The sequence below is a fragment of the Pipistrellus kuhlii genome, unplaced genomic scaffold, assembly GCF_014108245.1.
Source record: "Pipistrellus kuhlii isolate mPipKuh1 unplaced genomic scaffold, mPipKuh1.p scaffold_m20_p_10, whole genome shotgun sequence".
NCBI classification, from domain to species: domain Eukaryota; kingdom Metazoa; phylum Chordata; class Mammalia; order Chiroptera; family Vespertilionidae; genus Pipistrellus; species Pipistrellus kuhlii.
In genome coordinates this window covers 55234488-55256047 of record NW_023425405.1, presented here as the reverse complement: position 1 = coordinate 55256047, position 21560 = coordinate 55234488, and the positions used below count along the sequence as shown (strand labels likewise).

Sequence of the window (21560 nt, the reverse complement as noted above, 5' to 3'; positions counted from 1 at the left end):
CTAGAAATATCGATGAGAGAGAAACATCGACCAGCTGCCTCCTGCACCCCCCCACTGGGGATGTGCCCGCAACCAAGGTACATGCCCTTGACCAGAATCGAACCTGGGACCTTTTAGTCTGCAGGCCGACGCTCTATCCATTGAGCCAAACCAGTTTCGGCTAATGCTGCGACCCTTGAATACAGTTCCTCAAGTTGTGATGACCCCCAACCATACAATTATTTTTGTTGCTACTTCATAATGTAATTTTGCTACTGTTTTGAATCGTAATGTAAATATCTGTGTTTTCCAATGGTCTTAGGCGACTCCTGCGAAAGGGTCATTCGACCCCCAAAGGGGTCGCAACCCATAGGTTGAGAACCGCTGGGCTAGGACAAGACATGAAGTTCATGCTGAAAATACCTGGGTGGATGGAGGAAGTGATCTCAAATCGGAATTGCAGCTGTCCACTCACATGATCTGTTGGGAGCCTGCGGCCGAGTGTGTAGCTGACCACCCTATCCCTGGGAGGAAATAAGCATCATTACTGAGCTGACCAATACCTCTTCTCCCAAAGACCATACCCACAGGTGAGACAGGCATGCCCCGGTGGCCCTGCTATGAGGAGGTGGTAACCTCCTCCAGGACTTAGAAGCTGGTCCTAAGGTAGAGATGGGGATGTGCATCTGATCAACAACAATGAAAAACCTCAAGGAAATCCTTATAAAATATTCTAAAGCAGCAGTTCCCTTTCTGAAGCACTCCACAGGTCTTCAGTATCCACGACTGTATCCTCCCTTAGACATTGTGTATTTACTGCAAGACCTGCACCTGCTGCGGGCACTGTCCATTTTAAGGATGTACTTGGAACATGTCAACATGCACAGAAAAACCAAGCAAAGGAAAGTCATATCTTTTTTCTCTCTCTCTTTAGAACACAAGTTGGCAAATTTTCTGTAAAGTGCTTGTAAGTAAATCTTTTCGGCTTTGTAGGAAATGAGGTCTCAGTCCCAACTACTCAACTCTACCATTGTAACATGACAGCCCAAGACAATAAGTGAACTAATAAGCTGTGTTCAAATAAAACTTTCATTAATAGAAACAGAAATGAATTTCACATAATTGTAATGTATCACAAACTATTACTCTTCCTTCGCTTTTCCCCAACCATTAAAAATGTAACAAGCTCATGGCTGCACAAAAACAGGTGTTGGGCCAGATTTGGCCATGGGCTGTCGTTTGCTGACTTCCACTTCGGAATATTGGATAAGGATTTCAACCACATGAGTACCCGATGGCGTGTCTTTCCAGGAGTCTCTGAACTGGCATGGAAAGCTTTCCCAAGAAGCGCTTGATGATGGGGCGGCTCTTGGCAAACTTGTCCTTCACCTCAATTTCCAACACGTCCGTGGGCAATGACACAAAGCTGAATTGCTGCAATGGAATAATGTGTCGTATCAGCTAACTGAGAGTTGTGAAGGCTGGCCAATTCCCAGCCCATCTGCCTTGGATAATCAAGTCATTGGTAAAACATCCCAGTGGCAGTATTTATGCAAGGTGCTCCCCAAAAATGTATACACAGTTGATAGCTCAATTTTAAAAATGAAATGTATTTTGTTATATAATGCCTTATAATTGTTCAAAGTGTGTGTATATATTTTTTTGGGGACACCCTATATATATAGATCAAGGTCTTAGAATGCTCCACGCCCTGTTTATCAGTAAATGAGTAATAGCAATGATGAGGTGCCTCCTCAGTGCTTAAAAATAAGGTAATTCTCTGAGATTCAATTAGTGAAGTCAAGTTACCTTAAAAAAAAACAATGCTATCAGGCATCACCATACTTGACTAAAGGTATTAAAATTCTTAAAGTAAGAAAAACACACAAAATCACATATAATAAAGGGAATGTACTTCTAATAAATAACTCAGTATCTTTTTTTCATGATTAAGATGGCAGAGATTTTTTAAAAGATTGATCATACCTTATGTTCTTGAGAGTGGGAAAAGATAAGAACTCCCACACTGTATTGATGGGAATGCAAATTGATTCAATCTTTGGGAAGGGAATTGGCAATATTTACTGGCATTTAAACTGCAAATTCCATTCAAAGTAGAATTCTACTTCTAGGAATTTTCCTTCTGTATTAACTTGCACAAGCATACAAAATAGATATTTTCATGGAGTGGGTGTTCAATGGGGCATTATTAACAATAGCAAAAGACTGGAAAGACTAAATTATAGAAGTTTCAGGTGCACAATTCTACAACACATCATCTGTACACTCTATTGTCTGTTTACCACCCAAAGTCAAGGTTCCATCTATTACCACTTATCCCTCTGTACCTTCATCCATCTCTCCTCCATTCCACACTCCCTTTTCCCTGGCAATTACTACTGTTATCTTTGTTCATGATTCTCCCCCCCCCCCCTTATTTTTTCTTTATCACTCAATCCCTCCACCCCTCACAATTAGTCATCCCCCTCAGAGAGAAGCCTCTTGATTTTATGTACTGTAAATTCCTGTGGCATATTGCATTATCCCTAGGAATTCAGTGAGTAGTCCACAAATAATTGGTGAGAATAGCCAGGGCTGAAGGGACAAATAATATAAGATTCATTATTTCATGCTAATGGTACTCTCTGTGCTTTAGAATCTATTGATAACCAAAACAGTAGGAAGCTTAAAGTATAGCTCCATTTCCCTTACGTACACTTAAAAGCTCTAATACTGCTCTTCTGCGTCAGGGTTAATTAAGCCTAGGAAATAGGGTATAATTTAAGAGACAATGAAAAAGTATTTGCCCCCAAATATCTAATTAAGGATGTTTGAGGACTCTACATCAGAAATGGTCTACTTTGAAGAATTAAGGAATGAATCTTGTCCAAAGCAAATGTCTTCAGTAGGAGTAGTACAGTAAGAGCCCAATGAAGATAACCTGAGGCTCCCATTGAGGATAATTGATTTTCCCCTTATACAACCAGTGTAACTCACTTGGCCAATCTGAGGTTTGAACCAACGTGTGTGTTCTGCAAAGCTGCACTTTTACATTAAACTGTGGCCACACTCATGTCCTAAACTTCCCTGCTCCCCAACCCACACACTTTGCAGGTTATACCCTCATGCTAAACCTAGTGAACTAGGCAACTTTCTGCTAGCTCTCAAAGATAGGACTTAGTCCCTGTGAGGCTGAGCCTGACACGTGGCTTTGTTGAGAAACATTCTAGCTCCCTAATTGTGGAGGAGACACGTTTAGGACATGAGTGTGGCCACAGTTTAATGTAAAAGGGCCTTCATTAGACAAAACAAACTATTCAGTGTGCCAGCAAATTGCCCGCCAATGTGTAAACCGGGAAGATGGAAGGAACAAGTAAGCTTCCTGTCTATTTAAATCAAGCGATATGTATTTTAGGCCTTACTCAAGGCCTATTGATTTTAAAGACCATACGTATGAAAAGAGTTTGAGAATTCTCAGATCAAAATGCTTCTCTTCCTTCTCCCACACAAAGGCAGAGGAAAGGCTGTCATGCTTTCAGGTACAGGTTTAGAACCAAATTAAGTGACTACGATATGGCTACTGAGGGTGGGTACCTCCTTGAGGGACTCTATCAAGAGCCCTGAAAGTTGCAACCCATAGAGAACATGACTCCCTTTTAAGACCGAGAGAGCCCCAAATGTAGCAGCAGAGTTTAGGGGCTCCAAGAAAGGAGGTAATAACACGTGAGCTACTTCATCCTCAGTCACTCCACTGGGTCCCTTAGGCTTCTTTTCAGGGCCCACGGCACTCACCTCGGTCAGCCAGATGGGATTCACAGTGTTGCCTATGATTTTAGATCTCCTCTCCTGCCCGTGGTGAGGGAGGGCAGGGAAAATGCTGTGCTTCCCAGGCTGAATGGAAATCTTCAAGTAAGGATCTGGGTTGAAAAACATCCCTTTCTTCAACCCCATGGCCTGGAAATCTAGAAAATAAATGACATTGTGTTTTAGTGAAGTTCATATCAGGCCTTTCCTAAGAAGAAAGGTCTCTATCTACAACTTTAAAAATTATTTCACTCTTTAGACTGTTTCCACCTCATTTCAAATGTGGACTGATGTGTCTAAAGAAGCCACTATGTGAAACATTTAATGGCATTGGTGAGAAATGCTTATAATAAATAAACATAACTGGCATTATAGTCATTATGCTTTTTAAGAGGACCACTGGGCCTTACTGGACTGGACTGAGGTCTTTTTCAGGCAGGCTAAGATAATGGGGTTGGGTGAGCACCTGAGGGTCACCTCAGAAAACTTGGGTTGACCCTGAAGGAGGAAATCCAGGTAAAAATTCTGGAAAGTGGAGACATAAATAAAGCAAGCATTTTAGTCAAATAATAAATATGTTCTTCGATATCGTCTTCAATAATAAGAGAGAATTGGAAGAAATAAAGAGAAATAGGAGGGTTAAAGGAGCAAAGAAGATGGACAGTGGAAGAATGAAAAAAGAAAGCATGGCCTCTGTGGAGGTGAGTGTACACCAGTGAGCAGAGTTTTGAATAACTGTGCTGTCAGGAAAGGTGAGGCTTTGAAAACTGAACTGTACCTTGGCAGTGAGTCTGTAATGAGCTCATCTAGCAAAGAACATTTCATACGCCACGATTTATTGCTGGAGGAAATAAGTACATTCTGTGTGACTCCACTAGGAGAGGACTCACAGAAGCTCACGACTGATTCTCTCCAGCCATCACCCCCGGCACTGCTGAGTAGCCATGAGTATGATTATATGCTGAGTTCTAGTGGATCATCAAATCTGGGGTGGTGATAGATGTAGATTTATTCATCATAAAATAGTAGTGCTACTACCATCACCTCTACCAGGTCCTTTTTATTAGCTAGTTACTAAATTCTGGGATCTATGTATTCTATGACCTTCAAATTCATTATCTGATTTAATTCTAACTATAAACTCTATAAGGCAGATATGATATTATTAATTTGAGGAAGAGAAAATGGAGGCTTATAAATTAAGTGACTTGATGAAGTTGTCAGAGCTGGTCAATATCAGAAATCAAATTGGAACCTGTCTCTTTGATTCCCAAGTCTGTGCATTTAACCAACATATTATATTACTTTTCAATAAAAATACCATTATTGACATAGGTTAATTTCTTAAGTTTAAATAGGTGTTGTTTTTTGTGTGATCTCTGAGTTTATGACCTTCATTTTCTTTCTTCCTGAATAACTTTTAAAAAAATTTGTTTCTTGTCTTTTTTAAAATTAAATTTATTGGGGTGACATTGGATAATAAAATTTTACAGATTTCAAGTGTGTAATTCTATAAGACATCATCTATATATTGCTTTGTGTAGCCACCTCCCAAAGTCAAATCACCTTCAGTCACCATGCATTTGACCCCTTCTAACCTTCACTAACCCAACAGCCTTGTTTGTTCATTTGTTGCTTAAACTTTTATATCACACATAAGAGTGAAATCATATGATTCTTAACTTTTTGTGCCTAACATTTTGCTTAGCATGATATTCTCAAGATCCATCCATTTTGTCATAATTGACAATATTTCAGCTTTTCTTTTAATATTCCATTGTTTGTATGTACCACTTCTTTATTTAATTATCTATTGAGGGACAATACGGTTTCCATGTCTTTGCCACTGTGAATAATGCTGCAATAAACATAGGGGAGCACATATTTTTATGAATAAATGTTTCAAAATTTTCAGGTACATACCCAGAAGAAGGCTCACTGGGTCATATGGTAACTCTATTTTTAATTTTTTGAGGAATCTCCATACTGTTTTCCATACTGGGATTTTGATGGGGATTGCATTAAAACTGTATATTGCTTTGGATACTATGGTCATTTTACCTATGTTGATACTTCTAATTCGTGAACACAAAATATCCTTTCACTTATTTGTGTTTTTCTCCATCTCTCTTAATAATGTCCTGCCAACCAACTGCCTCTCTGAGAAGGAGGTGGTAGCTGGGTGTCCAGGTAAGAAGCCTTGACTGTGGTGGAGGGCTGAGGGGGAGACCACTAACAGTCCAGGGGCCCTAACTGCAGCACTCATCACCCTTGGCCCCTCCATTCCATTAAGCCCCATGCCCAGGGCTAATGTAAATGGTACTGTATTTTTAATTTCAAATTCCACTTGTTTATTGCCGGTGAATCGAAAAGTGATTGACTTCTTTTATATTAACCTTGAATCCTGTGATTTTTCTATAACCGCCTATCAATAAATCATTAGACACACATTTCTGTTACTGGTGCTCACTTAAACATGAATAGCTCCAGTTGACTGTCCATCTCTCAAGGACAGTGCATGAATATGATCTCAGATCTCTGACAGTTATGGCGTGTAGCAGTTGTTGGGTTGACAACAAGCTAAGGCAACAGTTTCTCAAACTGTACTCCCCAGAATCCTAGAGCTTTATGCCATTGCAATTCCTCAAAGACCACTTAAGGTGAAGTAAGTGTGTGGAGCTCTGAACTGTGTAGAGAATTTTAGCCAGAGCAACTAATTTTTTTCTTTATACTGTACTTTTCATGTTGAGATTATTTTATATTTACAGAAAGTTGCAAAAATAGTACAATGTCCTTTACCCATTGTTAACATATTACAGTGCTATGGTACATCATTGAAATGAAACAATTAACTCTTAACTAAATACTAAAATTAACTCTTAACTAAATTACTCTTAACTAAATACTATTAACTAAATTAAAGCCTTTACATGTCTTACACTGGTTTTTCCATGAATGTACTTTTTTGAGCAGCTTAATTGGACTTAATTAAGACTTTATTTAGACAAAGGGTCTGCCAGCTGCTTCTCTCCCCAGGATTTCCCTTACTTCCACTTTAGAAAAACTCTCAATTACTGCTACTTGGCAACGGAGGGAAAGTAGAATTAGCAGTTTCTCCTCTCATCATCTCAAAGTGCTTATGCATCTATTATTTATTGAATCCTCCATATCCTCATGAGGCCAGGGGAAATGAAGCTGGTATTTTTAAGTTTTGTTTTACAGATGGAGAAACTGAGGCACAGAGAGGTTGAGTAACTTTTAAGTAAGAGTCAAAATAAAGCGGATCTCCTAATGGTTGACATTTTTGTTCTTTCCACAAGGCCTTCAGCAAGCAAAAACATACCTGAGAGAGAAAAGCTAATCAGCCTCCGACTTCCTTGCTCCTGGACAGTTTCATAAGAGCCAATGCTTTTAAAAATCTGTAAGAAGACAAACGGGAGACAAGCATTGTCATAGATATATTCCAAAACAAACATGTCTTATTAAGTTATTTCTCTACACCCTATGAAGGCAGCAGCACTGTGACTTTATTAGACTGTTATTGATTAAAACAGGCTTCTAGCAGTCTAATGTCTTTTCCCAGTAATAGAGTGGAATGAGGTGTACTTTTCAGAGAAATGGAAATTCAAACATTATTGTAATATTAGAGCCTCTTTGTAAGTACTTAAGTAAACAATGCCCTTTTACATTCAAATTTGCAAAAATTTTGAGATGCATGTCTGTCTATCTAACTACTAATAATCTATCAGTGTCTCTGTCACACACACACACTCTCTCTCTCTCCAGCAAATGGAAAAGTGAAGAAGCCCAGAGTTAGGTCTGACCAAAGAGGAAGAGATGAGACTTACAGGAGCTGCTGAATTTTTGACGGTGACACTTGGGGTGGTCGCTCTCAGGGCTCCACTCACTCCATGGTAGTATTTGAAGCAAATCTTAGTTTCACCTGAAAGACAAAAATAAAATGGGATTGAGAAGTAAGGTATAACCCAGGAAGAAGTAGCCAGGGCCAGAGAGGACGTCATCAGGAACTGCAACCTAGTTCTTCCCCAGGACCCTGAAAAAGCAGATACCTACTCGGAAGGGCTCCTGGTGGTTTATGGGCCTCACATTTAGAACACAGAGGCTAGCAGCGACTTTTATTCAGGGCCTCTCACACAAACTGCAGTTCAGGGAGAAGCCTGCACTAAGCTGCCCGCCTCCTGTACTGAAGAGCCTTTCTGAACTGTGTTCCTGCCATCCAGCCCCTATAAGGCACTTCCTGGAATACTATTTCAACCAATAGGACCGAGGCTTTTCCCAGCCAGTCAGAGCTGCACAGCTATAGCCCCATCAGCTTATTCACTGACCAATCAGAGCAGTGCCTTTTGGAGCAATGGAACTGTGAGAAATCAGAGTCCTTACTTGCACGAGGAGGAAACAATCAGGGACCAGGGAGGAGGACTTCTGTTTATAATATGTCAGCTCCCCTCTTGCTTGAGTGGACACTTTCCCTTCCCACCAAAGACTGAAGACTGTGCTTCCTCGGCTGAAACACCAAAGATGTCTCCCTGGAGCACAGTGGAGTAGAGAAAGTCAACGAGGTGCAGAGCACTGCTGTTCTGTTGGAGAGAAGCCTGGCTTCAGGACACTCTCACCTCAGGGCTTCTGAACAGCAGTGCTGTTTTTACAGCCATGCTATATCATAACTGAGCTGCCAGCCATGCTGTATTCACAGCTGTGCTGTGTCACGATTGAGCTGTTTGCGTTGAATAAATTTTTCTTCTTCAAGGCACCTCCAATTGTAGATTCCTGTTGGTGGTGAATATGTGCCAATGACTTTGGTGGACACTCCCATAAGCCAGGCAGGTTCCAGTTGACAACGATAGTCAACTTATGGACAGGTCTGACTTCTTTCTAAAAATGTGCCATAGAAAATTGCTTTGGCTTTAGCATTTTTTACCCAAGTAGAATCTGTTACTTAGATTCCTCTATGAGAGGCTATTCTAAGAGGATATTTCTTTGAAAGCCTTAGTTCTAAGGTTTTTAGGTAGTTTGATGCCTACCACCAGTCTGTTTCTTATGTAATATCCTGTCATATAATTCACTGTGACTAAAAGCTTAGAAATTTGGAGGAAAACTTTGAGAAATTATATAAACACGTATAATAGATGGGAGGCATATTTTCTAAACAGTGGCACACATCAATGATAAGCTCTCTGCATCATGTTTTTTTTTCTCTTTCAAAGTTCTAGATTATAAGTAGCAATGATATGGCCTTGGGGAATTATGCTGCCTGGGTTTGAACTTCAGTTCCATTACTGGAAATCTGTGAGACAATGAGCAAGTCCACTTCTTTGCGCACCCTGTTCTTTATGTGTAAATGGACCAACCATAATACGCACCTCATAAGATTTTGGATGATAAAATAAAAATGCTTAGAGTTTAGTTAAATGCTCAGTAAATGTTAGTGATGAAGAAGAAGGAGAAGATGATGATGATGATGAAGATGACTGCCTGATTATGTTATGACTCCATTATTTTCTGATTTTTTTTTTTTTTTCTGGAGAGGGGAAGGAAAGGGCCCTGGTGAAAATCCTCTGCTTTCTATGAAAGCCTTGGAGAGAGGACCCTAAGAAGAGGATTCATGATATTGGAGCTTGAGATGTAACGTGCTATCAAGATAAACCAGGACAGAGCTCAAACTCTTGGCTCTTCAGAAGTGTGGATGAGTGGTTATGACCTTGATCATGCACAGATCATAGGGATAATAGTTTGGGCAAGATATCATTCCTGATATACAGTCACCAGACATCCTTGTAACCTTATTTAACAGGACTGATGTGTTACTAGTCCGGGAGCACCTCTTACCCAGAAGTAGCTGTAGCCGTTTAGGAAGAGAGTCTGCAGACACTGTAAAACTTGGGAACTATTAACTCTCTACTCAGGATGAAGACTTGCACAAATGACAACCCCGGGGTCAGATCTTGTAACCCATGCACAGATCCCCAGAGACAAGCACAGACTACCCTCCTGGGATGACCCCAGTCACCTTCGTGCCCATCTGTTGTGTCTGTTGTATAATTGGATATTGTGGTAATTAGCTTGCCATGCCCTTAAGACATGGCCTCACCCACTTGGCTGTAAGTCTAGACACAGCTCCATCTTAGTTAGGTCAGTTTCTCTCATCTGACCCACATAGTCTCCTGCAAAATTTGGCCTCTCTCTGCCCTCATCTGTCCAAAAAGACATTACTCAGACTGATGTCAGATAGCTTACTTCCTATGTTTTCTTCTAGGAGTTTTATGGGTTCAGCATCTGTAAAACAATATGATCCATCACATCAAACAAAACCAAGTATGAAAAAAGTCAATAAGATGTAGAAAAAGAACTTGACAAAACTCAACATCCATTTATAATAAAAAGACTATCAACAAAGTGGGTATAGAAGGATCATATCACAACTTGATAAAGGCTATATATGACAAGTTAACATCATACTCAATAATAAAAAGCTGAAAGTTTTTCCTCAAAGATCAGGAACAAGACAAGGATACCTACTTTCACCACTGTTATTCAACATGGCACTGGAAGTCTTAGTCACAGCAATCAAATAAGAAAAAGAAATACAGGCATCTAAACAGGAAAGGAAGAACTAAATTGTACCTATTCACAGGTAATATGATACTATATATGAAGAACTGTAAAGGATCCAACAAAAGTTAATAGAATTAATTCACGAATTCAGTAAAGTAGCAGAAAACAAAATTAATATCCAGAAACTTGTCATGAAAAATCAGGAGAAATGAAAAAAATCCCATTCACAAATGCATAAAAAAGGATAAAATAACTAGGCGTAAACTTAACCAAAACTCTACCTGTAAGAGACTGAAGAAATAAATTTAAAAAGACATAGTTAAATGGTAGGATATACTGTGCTCACAGATAGGAAGTATTAATATTATTCAAATGACCATACTACTTAAAGCAATGAACAGGTTCAGTGCAATTTCTATCAAAATATCAACGTCAAACTTTTCAGAACTAGAACAAATAATACTAAAATTTGTATGAAACCACAAAAAACCCCAAAGCAGTCTTGAAAAAGAAGAACAAAGTTGGAGGTATCATGATCCCTGATCACAAACTGTACTACAAAGCTATAATAATCAAAACAGTATGGTACCAGGAGAAAAATAGCAGCTGCAGCAACAACAACAACAAAATCCAGACACACAGATCGATGGAACAGAACAGAAAGCCCAGAAGCAAACCCTTCCTTATCTGGTAAACTAATCTAAGACAAAGGAGGTAAGAATATACACTGGAGTAATAACAATCACTAACAAGTGATATTGGGAAAATTGAACAGATACATGCAAAGAAAATGAAATGGAACCACACCCTTACACCACAGACAAAAATAAACTAAAATGGGTTAAAAACTTAAATGTAATGCCTGAAAGTACTGTTTCCCTCTTGTTAAGAAAAGGGGTCCTGCAGAGTGGTCAGCACACATGTCTTCCTCCCATCTCTCCATCCCTATCCTGCTCTGCTCACATTTCCAATCATCCAGTCTGTAGAGGGTTTCTTGGAAAAGATGGGGTCATAAACTATTCAATATTTTCTGTATCCTTATGGGCCTCAAATCATCAAATGTCCCTCTATGTCCCACCGCGTCAACATCCCCGAAGGCTCTTCCCTCAGGTTGATGAGCACAAGCAAACAAGCTCCAAAATAAATCCAGCTTCATTACCTACTACACAAGCTGTCACATCTCTCAGAGACTAAGTTTTCCCCTCAAATACGATGGTGATGTCACCCATCTCATGGTGCTCTTGTCAGCATAAAATAAAAGGTTGTAAGAATGTTGCTAAGAAGTTGAACACAAGCAAGTGCTGAATCAATGAGAACCCCAATCTGATGGTGCCTTTCGTGCAGTCTGTCCACATGTTCAAGCTCATCTTGATTCAGTCTCTCAAGCCGCCACCTCAGAGCCGCTCTCACTGACACTCTGCCTGGAGGAGTGCTTTGTACATGTTGCCTCTTCCCTGTCAATGCAGATTTACTAACACCAGGATCAGAGCCAAAATCAGGATCATTCTGAGCAAGCTGGAGAGAACTGCTCACCTTGCAGTCTTTCTTAGCAGCTTGTCGACTTGTATTTTTACAAACATCGCCATAATCCCCATGTGACAACTCTCTGAGGAGACCTGCTAGACTGTGTCTTCCATGATACCTCTGTTGGCACTCAGTAGGTCATGTGGATGATGTCCCCTTTTATAGTTTCTCCTCCCTGACTGCCACAGTCCTGCTCTTTTGGTTTCCCTGATGTTATGTAACTCTTGCTGCATAAACAATCAGACCAAAAACTGAACAGCTTACCCTAGAACTGTATTATTATCCCTCAGGATTATTTGAAGTAACTGGGCTCAACTTGGCAGTTCTCCCTTGCAGCCTCCCATGCTGTTGTGATGGATAGCATCTGGGCTGGACCTCTGCTGTTCCCTGGGTGGGAATGGTTGTGGGCAGCTGGGCTCTTTCCATGCAGCCTCTCCTGTGGCCATTTTGGGCTTCTTACAGCACAGCTGGCTCGGGACTCTAAGAGTGTGTGTCCAAATAGGTATGAAGTAGAAGCTACCAATCTGTTAAGGCCTCGACCTAGAAGCTGGAACAGCATCACTTCAGCATGAAATGAACACAAGGTCACAGAGCCTACCCAGACCCAAGGAGGGAACATGGACTCCACCTCTTAATGAGAAGAATGTCAAGGAAATTGTCACCATCCTTAATCCTTCACACAAGATGGTCTCTCTTCCCCCTCATCCTCCTCAGATTCCTTTCTTGTTCTTACTGGCATTTGGGAATCCCTATTGGGTACCACTAGCTGAGGCCCATCTTTGTTCCCAAATCAAACCCACCCACCTTCTTTATAATCAATGATGCTATCTGTGGAATAGGGGAAGACCCTATTATTAAAAGATATAGAAGGAGGGTTGAGGGAGGAGGGTGCGTTTTCTTGGGGTTTGCAGCTAGGCAGAGAAGTTTCAGCTGATGCACTAAGAAAGCAGAGCCAGGGGGCTTTTAGGCAGATGGTAGTAGAATTGGGTTAAAGGCAATTTATCTGGTACCAGTGTACAAGAGGAATTAGAGAGGAGAAAAACTAGAGTCAGGGAGGTAAATATTAATGAAAGGAAATCTCTTACTGGGAATTTCATTATGTCTAACTCAAAATCTAGGGCCAGCAACCAGATCCTATAAAATCATGTCCTCTCTACATCTGATAGTATCAAATCTCTTGACAGTCTATCTCTTTCTGCATGTGCTAATGCAAAAAATCAGGGAGGGATTGTGTCCTTTCTAGAAGCAGAGATAGCATAAGTATCTGGAGGGCTGACACAGGCCTTTTATCATCAAATCTTTAGTCTTTAGAATATAAGAGGTCTCACAAAATGTCCATTGAGTGAATGAATGAAAATAAGAGCAAATATAAATAAATGGAAGCATAGCATGCTTGAGGATGTAGTATATCTTGAATCACAATCAAATGATAACAGGTAACTTTAGATTCCTGGTCATGTACCATTTTGTATGGGTGTTACCCAACAGTTGTACATTACTCACTATTTTTAAGCATTTCATCAAATCTATGTTTCCCTTTCATATGGCATCTTTCTAAGTGCAGGCAATACAACACTACAAAGAACAAAGCAGTTGAATTCTGCTTCATCCTGGACAACAAAAATGGGAAAAGTACTTACGTTCCACAAAGTAAGAGCTGGCATCAATCTTCCAGATGATCTGGCCACGATGAGAACCATTGACTCCACGGTTCTTATAGTCCAGAAAGTTTTCCGACAATACCTCATCTATATTCCCAAGAAAGAAAGAGAGTAGAGAAACAAATCAGCCAATAGCATATATATGGGAATAAAAGAGCAAAAATATTAATGCCATCTCCAGAACAATGGAGAAAAAAGCATCTGGAATCATAAAATCAGAGAACTCACAGGGAATCACAGAATCAGTATCCAGAGGTAACCTCTAGACAAACCCCTTTTTAATGTAGAAATCTCTTCTCATTTCACAATACTCTTGGTAGATTATCATCTAGCTGGTTCTTGTACAACTACAAAAACAAAACTATAATTGCTTTTATGGTAGTTTATTTTACTTTTGAAAACTATTACATACATTAAATCTCAGTGTGGAAATCTTCCTCCTAGGTGGGAAAAAGATGGCAGTAGAGTAGGTGAAAGTTTCACTCATCTCCTCTCAGGTCTTAATTGGAAATATAACTAAATTATAGAATAATTAACCTGAATAACTAACTGAAGATTAGCTGAACGTAAGTCTATAACCAAGGGTTTGCAGGAGCCACCTCAAAACTGGTAGGAAGGGTGGGACATTAAAAGGCCTGGCCCTGCACCCACTTGTGGTGGCTGAGAACTTGGAAAAATATCTCAGCTGCAAAGGTCCCCCCTTACGAATGTGATGTTTCAACCCTATGCCTGGCTCCCCAGCCTGGAGCACCATGGCAATAAATAAGTACCTAACAATAATAACCTTAAATGTAAATGGATTGAATGCTCCAATCAAAAGAATATGGTAGCTGAATGGATTAAAAAAACATGACCCAATATATGTTGTTTTCAATAGAGCCACTTCAGAACAAGACTCACACCGGATAAAAGTAAAGGGATGAAAAAAATTTTTCATGCAAATGGAAATGAAAAAAAAAAAAGCAAGGGTAGCAATACTTAGATCTGACAAAATAGACTTCAATGCAAAGGCCATAACAAGAGACAAAGAAGGCCACTATATAATACTAAAGGAATTGATATAACAAGAGTATATAATGCTTAAAAATATATGTACCCAATATAGGAGCACTTAAATATATAAAAAAGCTCTTGGAGGACTTTATGAGAGAGACTGACAGCAATACAGTCATAGTTGGGGACATTAACACTCAATAGACATCACTGGATACATCTTCCAGATGAAAAACCAACAAGAAAACATTGACTCTAAATGACACAGTACATCAAATGGATTGAATTGATATTTATAGAACATTTCACCCAAAAGATGCATAATATACATTATTTTCAAGTACACATGGAACATTCTCAAAAATAGACATGTTAGGATACAAAATTAGTCTCTACATGTTCAAGAAAATTGTAATCATATCAGACATCTTTTTAGCTCATAATGGCATGAAACTAGAAATCATCTATACTAAACACACTCAAAATCTTTCAAACACTTGGAGGCTAAATAGCACATTAGTAAACAATGAATGGGTTACCATTAAGATCAAGGAAAAAATGAAAAACTTCCTGGGAACAAATAAAAATGAAAACAAAACAACCCCAAATCTATGATTACAGCAAAAGCAGTCCTGAGAGGGAAGTTCATAGCATTACGGGCCTACCTCAAGAAACAAGAAAAATCTCTAATAAACTATCTAACCCTATAACTAAAGGAATTACAAGAGCATGAGAAAAATCCCAGAGTATGTAGAAAGAAGGTTATAATAAATATCAGAGAAGAAATAAATGACATAGAGATTAAAAAAACTAACAACAATACAAAAGATCAATGAAACCAAGAGCTGGTTCTTTGAAAAGATAAACAGGAATGATGAACCTCTCCACAGATTTATCAATAGACAAAGAAAGAGAACACAAATAAATAATATCAGAAACAAAAGAGGTGAAGTAACAACTGATACCACAGAAATACAAAGGATTGTAAGAAAATATTACAAATAACAAATTGGACAACCTGGGAAAAATGGACAAATTCCTAGGAGCATACACTCTTCCAAAACCCAATCAGGAAGAATCAGAAAACCCGAATAGCCCTAACTTTTGTTTGGCTCAGTGAATAGTGTCGGCCTGGGGACTCAAGGATCCTGGGTTCGATTCCGGTCAGGGGCATGTACCTTGGTTGTAGGCACATTCCCAGTGGGGCATGTGCAGGAGGCAGCTGATTAATGTTTCTAACTCTCTATCCCTCTCTGTAAAAAAATCAATAAAATATATATTAAAAAAAAAGAGAACCCAAATAGACCAATAACAACTAATAAAATTGAAGCAGTAATAAAAAAAACTCCTGGCAGACATAAATTGTGGACTGGATGGTTTCATTGGGAAGTTTTACCGAATACTCAAAGAAGAACTAACACCAATCCTCCACAAGCTATTCAAAAAAACTCAAGAGGAGGGAAGATTTCCAAGCTCTTTTTATGAGGCCAGCATTATCCTAATTCCAAAACCAGAGAAAGACACTACAAAAAGAAAAAGAAAATTACACGCCAATATCCCTTGAAAATACATGGCAAGATCTTCAACAAAATATAAGCAAATAGGATCCAGCAATATGTTAGAAATTTTATTCACCAAGACCAAGTTGGATTTATCCCAGGGATGCAAAGGTGGTTTAATATTTGCAAATCAATTAATGTGATATATCACATAAACAAAATGAAAGATAAAAATCATATGATCATATCAATAGATGCAGAAAAAGCATTCAACAAAATCCAGTAGCCATTTTTGATAAAAAATGTCAACAAGGCGGGAATAGAGAGATCATACCTCAATGTAATAAAGACAATAAATAAAAACCACAGCAAACATCATATTCAGTCTTCCCCCCTCGACTCCAGGCCTTCATCATGCTGGTTTTTTATTATTTCCTCCTTCTACTCACTTTGGCCTTTGTTGTTTCTCTTTTTTCAGTTCCTTTAGTGTACAGATAGATTGTTTACTTGAGGTTTTTTTTTTCTTAATTTGTTTCTTGAAGTAGGACCATAATGCTATAAATTTTTCTCTTAGGACTGCTTTTGCTGTGACTCATAGTTTTAGGATGGTTCTAATTTTCATTTGTTTCAAGGTACATTTTTATTTATTTATTGATCTCAGAGTTAACACATTCATTAGTAACATGTTTATAGTCTCCATGTTTTGTGTATCTTTTAGTTGTTTTTTTTTTTTCTTGTGCTTGATTTCTAGTTTCTTACCCTTATGGTCAGAGAAGATGCTTGATATGATTTCAATCTTCTTCAAGTTATTAAGACTTTTTTTGAGTCCTAACATATAATCCATCAGAAAATGTTCCATGTGCACTTGAAAAGCATGTATGTTCTGCAGCTTTGGGGTGAAATGCTCTGGAGATATAAATTAAATCCACTTGATCTAGTGTGCAATTTAAAGTTGCTCTTGTTAATTTTCTGCCTGGAAGATCTATCCATTGAAGTCAATAGGTAGTAAAATCACCTAATATGATTGTACTACTTTCAGTCTCTTTATGTCCATCAAGATTTGCTTTGTATATTTAAGTGCTTCTATGTTGGGTGAATACATGTTTACTAGAGTTATATCCTCTTGTTGGATTGCTCCTTTTATCATTATGCACTGTCCTTCTTCTCTAATTACATAGCCTTTGTTTTAAAGTCTATTTGTCTGATATAATTATTGGCATTCCAGTTTTTAATCCTTTCCTTTTACATAAAATATCTTTCCCCATCCTTTTACTTTGTATGTGTGTGTGTGTGAATCTTTTGTTCTGAGGTTGGTCTCTTGTAAGAAGCATATATATATATATGGATCTTGTTTCCTTATCTATTAAGCTACTCTATTTTTTTTTATTGGCACATATAAGCCATTTACATTAAAATTATTATTGATAAGTATTTATTTATTGCCATTTTCTTCTTTATAACTTTTTTCTCCTCCTCCCTCTCCTCCTCCTCCTCCTCCTCCCCCTCCTCCTCCTCCCCTCCTCCTCCTCCTCCCTCCTCTTCCTCCTCCTCCTCCTTCCTCCTCCTCCTCCTCCTCCTCCTCCTCCTCTTCTTCTTCTTCTTCTTTTTCTTCTTCTTCTTTCTTCTTCTTCTTCTTCTTCTTCTCTTCTTCTTCTTCTTCTTCTTCTTCTTCTTTTCTTCTTCTTCTTCTTCTTCTTCTTCTTCTTCTTCTTCTTCTTCTTCTTCTTCTTCTTCTTCTTCTTCTTCTTCTTCTTCTTCTTCTTCCCCTCTGCCTTCTTGTCCTCATCCTTCTTCTTCTTCATTAATGAAATCTTTTAACATTTTGTCTTACTCCCACATCATAGATGCCATATTTTTTTAGGTGGTGTACTCCACTCCATATAAGCATCAGCCTGGGGGAAATTAATAGCCCTATCTTCTGGACTCCCTCTTGCCCCATTCTGTGGAGCTCCAAACCACTGTAATACTGGTTTTGTGGTAATAATCTCCTTTAGCTTTTTCTTGTCTGGGAAGCTTCTTATTTCTTTTTAAATTTTTAAATTTTAAGTGATAGCCTTGCTGAGGAGAGTAGATTTAGTTGTAGGCCCTTGCTTTTTAAACACTTCAAATATTTCATGCCAAGCCTCTTGTCTAAATGTTTCTGTTAAGAAATGAGCTCTCCTGTATAGGTAACTAATTGCGTTTGTATTGCTGCTTGTATTGCTGCTTTTAAGACTCTCTGTCTTTAACCTTTGGCAATTTAATTATGATGTGTCTTGGTGTAAGACTCTTTCCATTCAATTTGTTTAGAACTCTGTGCTTCCTGGGCTAGTGTGCAATTTTCCCTCACCAAGTTAGGAAAGTTTTCAGTCATTATTTCTTCAAGTAGGTCTTGATCCCTTGCACGCTCTCTCTCTTCTCCTCTGGTATCTCTATGATGTTGTTATGTAAATGCTATCCCAACAGTTCTTTAAATTATCCTCATTAAATTTTTTTTTTCCTTTTTACTGCTCTGATTCAGTGTTTTCTGCTACCTGTATTCCAAATTGCTGATTTGATCTTCTGCTTTATCCAACAAACTTTTTGTTCCTTCTGGTGTATTCTTCATTTCAGATATTATATTCCTCATTTCTGACTGGTTCTTTTTTATGGCTCCTATGTCCTTTTCATGCTGTTGTAGTTACATCTAATTTCCTTGAGTGATCTTATACTCATTTAAAAAAACAAACAAACCTCTATCTGATAAATTGCTTGCTTTAGTTTCATTTAGGTCTTTTTCTTTTGTTCTTTCACTTGAGGTATGCTTTGTGTGTTTTTTTGTCTCTTCATTTTGGCTGCCTTTTTATGTTTGTTTCTATGGAGTAGGTAGATCTGCTCTGACTCTCAGTCTTGATAGTGTGTCATATGTAGTATGTGTCCTGTGGGACTGCGTGATTATGGGCTCTGAACCCAGAGCTGGGCAAAGGGGTAAGAAAGGGGACTGCAATAATGTCAACATTAAAAAAAAAATTTAACAAAAAAATAACTTCATAATTATCTATGTACAGCTACTGGGAAAAAGAACAAACTGTCAAATTAGGATGATGAGCTGTGTTTACTTTTGTCTCAGTAAAAATGTCACTTTAATGCCAGATCTAATTCATTCATGGAATTTCATGACAGGAAGGTACAGCTATAAAGAGTTGATTTAAAACTAAATTCAGACTAAAAACCTAATTGTCTAAAATTCTAAACAAGTAATATTCATAATTCAAATAGGGATGGGTGGAAGGGGGACTACGGCAATACAGATGGATGCAGGACAATCTCAATGGGGAAGCTAATGCTTAACTCCAGCTGACTAAAGCCACGTGGAGCTACAGACTCAGGCTGCCTAATTGAGGACTTTTTTGAAGGAAGGTTAGAATTTTAATTTTAATGGGAAATCTCTGCATTTTTAAGTGTAAATAACTAATCAAATTTAAAAACAAAATGGACTACACAAAATATGCTTTACTGGCTATTATTTTACAATATTTGTTCTAGATCACATGTGTCAAACACAAGGCCCGCGGGCCAAATCCGTCCCACCAGGCCTTGCAATGTGGCCCGCACCACGCTGTCATCACTGCACTCCACTGCGTTTCCATCACAATGACAGTTTATGACTGTTCAGTAAACCATTCGGCCCGCGATTTAGGCTGGATTTTAGATTTTGGCCCCTTCTCTGATTGAGTTCGACACCCCTATTCTAGATCAATATTATCGGAACACTTTTAATCAGGAACTATTTTTAAAGCAAATTTAAATGTCACCTGTTTGGAAGTTCAGTTTAGTTAGTAACCACTATTTTATGTAAAAATCTTAAAAATTATGTTTCTGAATCATTATAATATTGTGTGCATTGTAACTACACTAACCAAATTGGTTACAAAACCTTTAAGAGAACAAAAGAATAGTTCTCTGACACCTGGACAGATAAGAATCCCTATGTTTTATCATAAAAACAGCCTTGGTTATAAAATACTCAGAACAATCATTAGTTTCTCTGATAGTTGGTGATGTTACATCTGTGTGTCTGAATGTGTAAACGCTTCATTGCAGAGACTGAATGCAGAAGGCCTGCCCTCTGTTGAACTTGGTGACTCTAGTGGCCCCTTTCACTGTGTAGTGTAAATGCGTCAATCTTCACCATACCTGATTCTATCATGTAAAATAGATGAAACATATTTTTCATGCAATGTTATTTCCATAATTTACAATTTGTGAGGTTCATGTTCTCTAGCACTACAAATCCCTGCAGCCATTTTCCTTTCAGCCATCCTTCTGCTCTTCTAGTTCCTGGTGTTCGTGTTTACTGTCTACAGTGAAAGCAGTGTTACAAAGCAGAAAGAATATTGAAGGCACAGGGAAAAAGAGGCTTCTGATTCTGTTGAAAACAAAAGTGAAATTAGCTCCACGGAGATGTGCAAGTGGTAACAACGTTTGTGTTCAACCACTCTTTACCCTGCCATCTCATGATCTTCTATGGAATAGAAATGGCAAACGGAGCTAGGGTGTGGTCTTCAGTGGGTTAGAATTTGGTGTGTAACACATTTGATTGTGAATTGCAAGTGTTAATTAAATTATAGAGTTTATGCAACTATTAAAACCTGCAGAGGAGTGAAATATGAACCATATGCTTGTTGAATGCCCAAACCCACATTCCTAAGATGTTACGTCTGCAGCACACTGTTAGCCAGCCTGGCCAATTGCTATTCTACTCACCGATGAGATACATGCCTATCCAGTCTCCAGCATCCACTTCCTCCTTTATGTCCCAGTGGATCACTAGGTCCTGGGAGTGCCCTATGGAGTAGTAGGAGCTGCTGACCATGAGCGTGGAGCGGCTGTCGGAGGTGACCAGGTCAGTGTCGCTGGTGGAGCGGGGGATGGTGACGGTGCCGTGGGGGCCGGTCCTGAGGGCCATGCTGTGGAACTGGCTGGGGTTGTAGCTGTGGCGAAGGGGTTCCTTGCAGCGGCGCCTGTTCTGGTTGTTTCTAGATGGAGATGCCATGGCGGCCAGGCCTAAAAACCTGTTCTGGTACAGATTCTGTGGGGACAAGCAGACAATCAGCAGGGGCAGAAGATCCCGGCCACAAGGTCACTGTCTTCACAGGAAATGGAGGATAGTCTGGGAGGAAGGCGCTGTGCGTGAGCAGACCCCTAGGAAGGTTTGAAATACAAGAGAATTTTTTCTACGGACAAACGCTGTGGCTCTGGGTCCATATAGAGAAGGCAAGAATGAAACTGTGAGCTCATCAGGGGCTGTGCATTTCCAACAGGCCAGAGCCTCCTTCTCCCAGCTTCCGCCAACCTGCCTGGTAGTAGAAGGCCTGCGTATGTGCAGAATGGTCCTTAGGAGGTCCAGTTAGGATACAAAATAAATCTCCACGAGTTCAAGAGGATTAAAATCATATCAAGCATTTTCTTTGAGCACAATGGCATAAAACTAGAAATTAACTACACTAAAAACACTCAAAAACTTTCAAACATCACATAAACAGCAAAATATTAGGAATTTACCAGG

At 39.0% G+C, this 21560-nt stretch overlaps 1 protein-coding gene across 4 annotated transcripts in view; it reads right to left on the bottom strand.

Annotated features, from left to right (window-relative positions):
* Window positions 1-21560, bottom strand: part of HECW1 (HECT, C2 and WW domain containing E3 ubiquitin protein ligase 1) — a 101141-nt gene that overhangs the window by 43775 nt on the left and 35806 nt on the right. For all 4 annotated transcript variants that reach the window (XM_036429813.2, XM_045578612.1, XM_036429811.2 and 1 more), the window contains 7 exons: window positions 20759-21083; window positions 13521-13628; window positions 7632-7726; window positions 7127-7202; window positions 3772-3941; window positions 1271-1413; window positions 403-503 (listed from right to left, as the gene is read on the bottom strand). In XM_036429813.2, the coding sequence (XP_036285706.1) occupies window positions 403-503; window positions 1271-1413; window positions 3772-3941; window positions 7127-7202; window positions 7632-7726; window positions 13521-13628; window positions 20759-21083 (1018 nt within the window). The remainder of the gene's footprint in view (window positions 1-402; window positions 504-1270; window positions 1414-3771; window positions 3942-7126; window positions 7203-7631; window positions 7727-13520; window positions 13629-20758; window positions 21084-21560) is intronic.